The sequence below is a fragment of the Azolla caroliniana genome, unplaced genomic scaffold (assembly GCF_043228905.1).
Source record: "Azolla caroliniana isolate FFs.n. ecotype wild unplaced genomic scaffold, voAzoCaro1.0.p SCAF_11, whole genome shotgun sequence".
Classification (NCBI taxonomy): domain Eukaryota; kingdom Viridiplantae; phylum Streptophyta; class Polypodiopsida; order Salviniales; family Salviniaceae; genus Azolla; species Azolla caroliniana.
In genome coordinates, this window is record NW_028230446.1 from 1,355,213 (window position 1) to 1,363,908 (window position 8,696).

Here is an 8,696-nt window from a genome sequence, read left to right on the forward strand (position 1 = left end):
TTATGCTCACATACATATGTTACGTATACGTAAGAGGTCAATACCTCGATTTCTATGTAAATGATATGTGATTTACCACCACGTGTTCCCACGTGTCGTTTGTCCATATGGGTCGGTCCCAAATCGTGGGATAACCAATTTTTGGACTATCCTACTCTTAGCCCATTTAAATTAGCTATAGAATTGGTCTGTAAGGTTATGCTTGTGGTGCAACATAATGACTTGAATATTCTACATACCAAAGTTAGATCCATCAAACTCTTATGAATTGGTCATGCTTTTGAATTAGTAGGATACATCTTTAAGGACGACATGAGAGATCGATTTGATATGGTCGATATGGGCCACGAATCGATCCTTCGAATCAATAAGGACAAGTTCACAATCATCGATCACATTACCTTGAGTCGGATGGTTCCATAAACTGTTACGGGATTGTTACGGGATCGGCTGAGAGATTGATTCGATGAAAAACGGTGAAGTTAGGATCATATGTGGAGTTGATCGAGATGAACCCACGAGCTTTTGATTGTGTCAATGCTTCGGATCGGGAGGTTCTTGTCCGTGCGGCTCTGCCATAAGATAGGATCCCTGCGGATCGGTATTGCAATCCGGACATCTAATCCATCCGATGGCTATGGCCAAATGCAGTTTTGTGATGTGTCTTGGTGAGGAGGAGGATGGACAGATAGGACTAGGGCATGCATGCTTCTTCACACCATAGAGGCTTTCCATGGCAAGAACAGAGGAATGATGGAATGAGCCTGAAGAACAGCAGTACATATAGAAAGAAGATCAGTTTCCCTCTGTAGCTTCACTGGATGAAGTAAAACGAGCGAGGCGGCGCGTACCCAGAACAGATCTTCCTCTTCCTTCTCCCTCCCCCCTCTTCTCCTTGTTGTTCCAGGTGATCTTCTTCACTCCTGTACCCTTGTCAAGAATTAGGGTTCTTCAAGCAATGGGTTTAGGCTTTGGGGCACTGGTCTTAGGGTCTCTGTCAAGCATTGGAGTTCTCAGTAATCAAAGGTGTCATCAAGCATCAGGTCTTTGTCTGGCATTAGGGTTCTTAGGGAAAACTAAGAGTTTTTGTTAAACCTCAGGTTCCCTTCTGACTCTAGGGTTTTCGATAAAAATAGCAGGGTGTGTAGCAGATTTTAGATTTTGTAGGCAAACAGTAAGGGGTTTTAAGTCACACATTAGGGTTTTTTGTTAGGACTGTCAAGTCAACATTAGTGCAATTCTTTGAATATTGTTATTTTGATCTGCAGCAAGAAGCATCCAAAAGGTGCGGATCTGCTCATTCCACGAACAGATCTTCCTACCTAGGTCTTTTGTAAAGGAATTTGCGTTACAGATCGATTGCCCTTATATAGAAATAGATGAATTCTCCTTCTAGACTGATTTAAGATATAGATCGATTTTCCATATATGGAAAGAATTTAAATTTTCCGTTTCATGGTTTTTTATTGTGCTGCTGCTGACATAGGGATTTTTTCCTAGTGCCTTTTGCCTCATAGAGAGTTTCGTAGTTGCATTTATAGAGGAATTTAGCCTCTTCTCTTGATTGAGGATACATTTACTGCATAGAGGTATTTTCTCTGTAATCGAGGGATTTTTCCTAGTCCTTTTGTGCAAGGATGGGCTAAGTCTTTTGAGCATAAATTATTTTGACATATAAAGGAATTTTCCTTATAGAAAAACCTTTCTTGCGACTCCTTTGTGCTGGAATCTTGCCTTATATAGGTTTTTTCCTTGAAGAGGAAATTTGCACTCTGAGGAATTCTACTGATTTTCATTCATACAGCGACATCTAAGATGCAGCTTGTCTGCTAAATCCTGCTAACTATTTAACACAAGGTTTGTTGTCTTCAATTTTCAGGGTAAATGGTGCCATAGACCTTTTGTCATACTCCTCTTCAGATCTGTGAAGGAAGGTCACAGCTCAGCAAAATGGCGAGTGTATCTGTTTCTATGAGGATTTGTTCTCTCTGTTATGTCTTGGCCATATTTTGGGTGCCTAATGCTGATGGTTTTTATTTGCCTGGAAGCTATATGAAGAAGTTTTCTTACAATGATCCTCTCATGGTTATGGTAAATTCACTTACATCCATCGAGACCGAGCTTCCATTCAGCTATTATAGTCTTCCATATTGTAAGCCGAAAGAAGGAGAACAACATAGTCCAGAGAATCTTGGAGAGCTCCTTATGGGTGATCGCATCGAGAATTCACCCTATAAATTCCATATGAATGTCAATGAGTCAAGTGTATACCTGTGCACAACCTCAAAGCTTAATGCGGAAGCTACCAAGGTTTTGAAGCAGAGGATTAATGATCTTTATCAAGTTAATATCATGCTGGATAATCTACCTGCAATAAGGTATGTAAAAGCAGGAGATTACACACTTCAAATGACAGGATTCCCAGTGGGTTTCTTTGATGAGGCCCGCACGAAACAGCACTGCATTATCAATCACCTTAAGTTTATTGTTCTTATTCACGAGTTTCAAGATTCTGGCATCACGGGAGCAATGGCCACTGGTGATGGATTAGATGTCATTCCAACTGGTGATGGTAGTGATGGTAAGAATTTGCCAGGTTTTCAAGTGGTTGGGTTTGAGGTCTATCCTTGCAGTGTCCGTCATTCTGATAAAGAGAGTATTTCAAAACTCAACATGCATGATAAGCTTCCCTCTGTTGATTGTGAGGATGCCACACCGCAATGCATTCAGGAAGGTGAGCAAATAGTGTTTTCTTATGATGTAAGTTTTGTGAAGAGCGACATTCGTTGGCCTTCACGATGGGATGCTTATCTCAAGATGGAAGGTGCTCGGGTGCATTGGTTCTCAATTTTGAATTCATTGATGGTCATCACATTCCTCGCTGGCATTGTATTTGTCATCTTTCTTCGCACTGTACGTCGGGACTTGACCAAATATGAGGAATTAGACAAAGAAGCACAAGCCCAAATGAATGAAGAGCTTTCTGGATGGAAGCTAGTGGTGGGAGATGTGTTTAGAGCTCCACCACATGCAAAGCTACTGAGTATCATGGTCGGAAATGGGGTACAAATTGCTGGGATGGCAGTTGTTACGATATTGTTCGCCGCTTTCGGGTTTATGTCTCCCGCATCGCGTGGGATGCTTCTTTCAGGAATGATATTACTCTATCTTTTCCTCGGGATATTGGCTGGCTATGTGGCTGTGAGGCTATGGAGGACCCTTAAAGGGGACTCTACTGGATGGAGATCAATTGCATTTCGTGTTGCATGCTTTTTCCCTGGAATTGCATTTGGCATTTTGACCACTCTCAACTTCCTTTTGTGGGCAAGCAAGAGCACTGGCGCCCTACCAATATCTCTTTTCTTTGTGCTCCTTGCCTTATGGTTTTGTATCTCAGTGCCACTGACCCTTTTGGGTGGCTTCTTTGGCATAAGAGCTGAGCCAATTCAATATCCTGTCCGAACAAATCAGATACCTAGAGAGGTTCCAAAGCAAAAGTACCCATCATGGCTATTAGTTCTTGGGGCAGGAACTCTACCTTTCGGGACACTTTTCATCGAGCTCTTCTTCATCATGTCTAGCATTTGGCTTGGCCGAGTTTACTATGTCTTTGGCTTCCTCTTTGTCGTGCTCATATTGCTGGTGATAGTATGTGCGGAAGTCTCTGTTGTGCTCACATACATGCATTTGTGTGTGGAAGATTGGCGTTGGTGGTGGAAATCTTTCTTTGCATCGGGCTCTGTTTCATTATATGTTTTCCTTTATTCCATCAACTACCTGGTGTTTGATCTACGAAGTTTGAGCGGGCCTGTTTCTACCACATTGTTTTTGGGATACTCAGTCTTGATGGTCTTGGCTATCATGCTTGCTACAGGTACTATTGGATTCCTCACATCGTTCTGGTTTGTTCACTTTCTCTTTTCATCAGTCAAGATTGATTGATCGAGAGAGAACAACGGTCTTTTACGTGGATTTAGCAAAGGTATGTGTGGATGCATATCTCTCTCCAATTAGTAGTAAAATTGGGTTGAAGTTGGTGGACATTGCATGCAGTGCATATCTGTGGCTTCAGTTTTTTGCTTTTCTTACTGGAGCAAGTTGGTACTGGATTGTATGTAACATGCAAATATACAAATGACTTTTGGAATGACCTTTGCAATATCAATATTGACTTCCTAGTTAATGAACATTTTTGAACTTATATGAGGTACTGTATTTCCTATTGATTCGAAATCCTCACTTTCGTGATGGCGTTCAGATATTGTAAGCATAAAACAATGTCTACAACAAGAATAAAAAATCCATTTAAGTTTTCATTGTGTGGTGCAGCTTCTGGCTGATGGGCTGCATCAGTTTATAAATGAATTATATGCATTTATTACAATTATGGTAATCATTCATTGGCAAATGTCCAAGCAATGTGTTGAAATTTTGATACTGCATTGAATTTCTTGGAGGGCATGGGGTCCTATCAACCCGCAATTGTCCACATACTAGATTTTTCATTGGTTTACTTGCTAAACAGTTACATTATAACCCGCAATTGTCCACATACTAGATTTTTCATTGGTTTACTTGCTAAACAGTTACATTATATAAATATCAAAAGGTCTGTTCTCACCTGTAATGTTTCTTTTTCTTGTCTTGATTAAATATTTAGAATTTGTGAACTACTACAAAAAGCTTAGTCACTGCATATTTGATAATGCTATATTACTCGTAAGATATCCTCTATTGAAATTTTTTATCACCAACTATTGTTGAATTTTGTGGTCATCAAGAGGATGTGAACTTTATGTTCATGAATCAAATCATTAAGCTGTAGACTTTAGAAAGATTTGTGATTATTAAGTCATGGACCAATGTGTCCCATGATTGAACCATTTAGCTAGTGATCTCCAAATAGAGTTGTTCTCATAGACTTAGTTAACAAAATAGGATTTAGTGTAGAAACTCTCGTAAGATAACAACACCTTTGATAAACAATTCTAGTCATGTGACTACCTTAAGTTTGAAAATCATGTGTTGGAATTGTGGAGGATATCCTTGGAATAAAGGCTTGGGATTAAGTGATGTGGTTCACATTATTGGTATTATATTTCTTGTTGAAACCAAGGAACATAAAGCCAAGCATATACATAAAATTTATATGGCCCCACACTAGAAGTAATATTGGCTGAGCAAAAGTGACATGTATTTATCATGGGGGTTTGGAAAACTAGATACAAGTATGCAAGTCTAATGAATACTAAAAATATACGTGGGTTGAAGTAACATTGTTAAAGATAAACTTTATTTGGCATGTTGTTACATTCCTCATAGAGAATCCCACTACTATAATGTTTCTAAGCTACATCATGATAATTATTTTTCAAATGTATGTGCATTCTTACATATCAGAAGATTGGAAAGTGTTGCTTGCGGGAGATTTTAATGTTGGAGTGGAACTTACCAAAATGTGGAAGTTATATGATAATGTAATGGTGATAGATTTGGCGCATGAATCAAAAGATTGTATTATGTTAGATTATGGCAGGTTTCTCATACACATGATTAAATGCACAAGCTTATATATTATTAGTGGTACATGTGCATTTCCAATATCAAATGTTTTGACATGTCTTCCATCCTTGGGACGAGGAAGTGTAATTGACTATATATTGGTGAAAGAATGTGATGAATCCATAATGAATACTTTCAACATCGGTCCATTGGGAGCAAGATAGGCTATCAATATTTTGATGCACATGTAGGCGGACATAGAATGCTTAGTTTCCCATTCAATGGTTGGTTTGATGAAGACTCAAGGCTCATCTAAAATTTCCAAGCTTGCAAAAGATAAAACAAAGGAAGCCTTGATATTGCATCAATATCGAAGAATGACGATGAGAAAAAAACGACAATACTATCAAATGCAAAAGAAGAAGAAAAGACACCTTAGTTATACATCACTATCATGGCAAAAAAATTTATATAATTGGTTGAACATCATCATGAAAGAGCATTAGGTCAAGCAAGCTTTAGACCAAAACATTCAATTGTCGATGATTTGGTTATACTAAGAGTTACACCAGAAAAAAGTCTACTGAATCAAGGGAAAACACTATTTCGCAGTTTTTTAGACCTGAAGTAAGATGTTGACACTATATTAAGGACTGAGCTTTGGAAAAGAATGGTAGAGAAAAGAATGTCATTGCGGTATTAAGTAGTTATAGTATAATTGTACAAGCAAGTAAGGTGCCAATTCAAAATGGATAGTGGTATCTTGAAGTACCTTTTTGACAACATGGGGGTCAAGTAAGAGTGCCCACTCTCTACCACACTCTTCAATCTATGCATCAATATCAACCAGTTCCCTCTTCATCCAAGTAGTTATCAATATATATATATATATATATATATATATGTACGTACATATGTATGTGTTGACTATTGTAGGTAGCCGATTGGTCGGCTGAGGTCAACTGAGTAGAAGCAAGTATAGATGGATCTTGTTTCACAAGAAACAAGCAAGCATGAATTAAGAAGAATATGGTGTATTGCTCTTGTCAAGAAGATATGCACATGAAAGAGAGAGAGAGATGAACAGTTACATAGAGACAGTTAGAGCTCAAGAAAACGGATGCATTACTATTCCTATCGAACCACTTTTCAAGAATTGGTTCCACATATTTATAGTTAGGGTAATTAAACCCTAACTATGAGGATGTGTCCACACTAGGATTACAAAGGGTAGAGTGGGAATTTTAGCCCAACAAACTCCCCCATAAAGGACTACTCTAAATTTGATAAAGAATTAGGGGTTATCTCCCCTGTAAGCTTAAATTACAATTTGAATTTAAACTATAATTAGAGTATATATAACTGCTAATAATTAGGTAATTAACTAAGGGTTAATTAGTATCTAATTATGTGAGTAGTTAATCGCATATGTGATTAAGCAACAACAGAAGTTTACGTGATATGTGTGTGTATGTGTGTGAGACGAAGAGAGATAGGAAGTTACACTTATGAACAATAAGATAAACGGGCAATGATTAACAAGAGTGTAGCTAGATAACCTTTCTCTATATATTAATAAGCATCATCAAATACAAAAATACCCACAATGAGGTATATATAGATCTCATGTACAAGGGTGCACATGTGTGAGGAGAATATAAGACAAAGATGTAAGTCCTATATTAAATGTACTTGGGAGTGGAGGATCTAGAATGTATCCCGCTTAAGTACAAGGTGCTATTTAAGGCTTTAAGGTCAATACACTAACTAGATTCTATCTAGGTAACTACTAAGATATGTGGTTGAGTAAACAACTAAACCTAGTTGAGCTTGATATCTCAACACACCCCCTCAAGCTCAAGTGTGAGGCGTTCGACATCCGATTTTGCTTTGGGCGTTGTCCGGCTTTCGGTGTCCGCTTCTATTCGGCTTTCGGCGTCGGCATTTCCGTGGAAGTTTTGGTTCCTCCCCCTCCTAGTGCATGGAATGAAATAAAGAAAATGCAAAAACTTGCTCCTACATATATAATCGGCTGTAAAATCCTCAACATCCTAACCTATGATGCTATTAGAAAAAGGTGTCATGCAAAGAGTATACAAGTATATCACAAAAGTCAAGAATATTCCCAATCATAGATTGCCAAAACAAGCTTGTAATATAGGCATCATGGATGTATCTAATATAAGTATAAAAAATAGGAAATAAATATGAAAATAAAGAGATAGTGGGAGAAAGAAGTGTGTCAATCCACCTGACTATCCCCAAATGAAGGAATTGACACGAATCAAAGCCATGAACGGCATCCCATACCACCATTATAGGCTTCAAGTGATACTTGGTACCTGCATGCTCTTGCAACGTGAGTTTTTCACCACAAGATCATAGTGTCAACGTAGTCAAATGATCCCCTAATGAGGTTAGCTACACATCATGTTTATAGCTTGATCCAATGCCCCTAGGAGTCATGACACAGTGACATAAAATACATAGTTGGTGAGTATTGAAGCTACAACCTCACATCAACAAGATGTCATGCTCAACCATTTTGATATGAGCATGCATTTGTATATAATGGTTTATTATTCTATAGTCTATCATATAGTACATCTCAAAATCAGAATAATCTAATAATTAGTAGGCAAGTTTGCACTTGACCCTTAAGGTTTGTCTCAATCCCTAAGATTAAAAACAATCCTCCCTTGTTTACATTCTCATTTAACTCTTACACTACCATCCTCATGTATAGAAAACTATGGTAAAAACTACCACGGGATAAGTTATGGTTACATATGTAACATACTCCCCCTCTTTAAGAAGGATGGAGTGAAGATAATGTGGCACAACTGACATGGCACTAATATTGATTTGGTGGCCGACACGACATCTGACATGGCAGTTTATGTGGTGACTAAGTGGCAGTTGACAACTGGCAATGTTGTTGACATGGAGGTCATGTTGACGGTAGCTATCAATGGGTGACAAGGGCTTGCGTTCCACTCTTGGAACAAATCCGTAGGCATTGCAAAATGAATGTTTGCGTGGCTTGGTGACACATTTTACTAAAAAAGGGGGCATTGCTAATGCTCCATTCTATTGTAGTGGTACCTAATACTAATGCACTCTCACCACAAGATCACAATCTTGTTTCAAGGCCCTTAGGCAAGTTCACATTTGGCCCATAAGGGTTATCTCAA

The 8,696-nt window shown here is 38.4% G+C and overlaps 1 protein-coding gene across 2 annotated transcripts; it reads left to right on the forward strand.

Moving 5' to 3' along the window:
* The first annotated feature begins 769 nt into the window (after window positions 1-769).
* LOC147857542 (transmembrane 9 superfamily member 12-like) lies at window positions 770-4,316 on the forward strand. 2 transcript variants are annotated; one of them, XM_087326942.1, is made up of 2 exons: window positions 770-907; window positions 1,880-4,316. In XM_087326942.1, the coding sequence occupies exon 2, from the start codon at window positions 1,951-1,953 to the stop codon at window positions 3,940-3,942; it is 1,992 nt and encodes a 663-aa protein (XP_087183068.1). In that variant the 5' UTR covers window positions 770-907; window positions 1,880-1,950; the 3' UTR covers window positions 3,943-4,316. The 2 variants fall into 2 exon arrangements, with proteins under 2 accessions (XP_087183068.1, XP_087183069.1); XM_087326943.1 differs by having other exon boundaries at window positions 829-907; window positions 1,759-4,316.
* The last annotated feature ends 4,380 nt before the right edge of the window (window positions 4,317-8,696 follow it).

Coding starts and splice junctions, on each gene's coding strand:
- LOC147857542 (XM_087326942.1), top strand. CDS start 1,951: ATGGCGAGTGTATCTGTTTCTATGAGGATTTGTTCTCTCTGTTATGTC.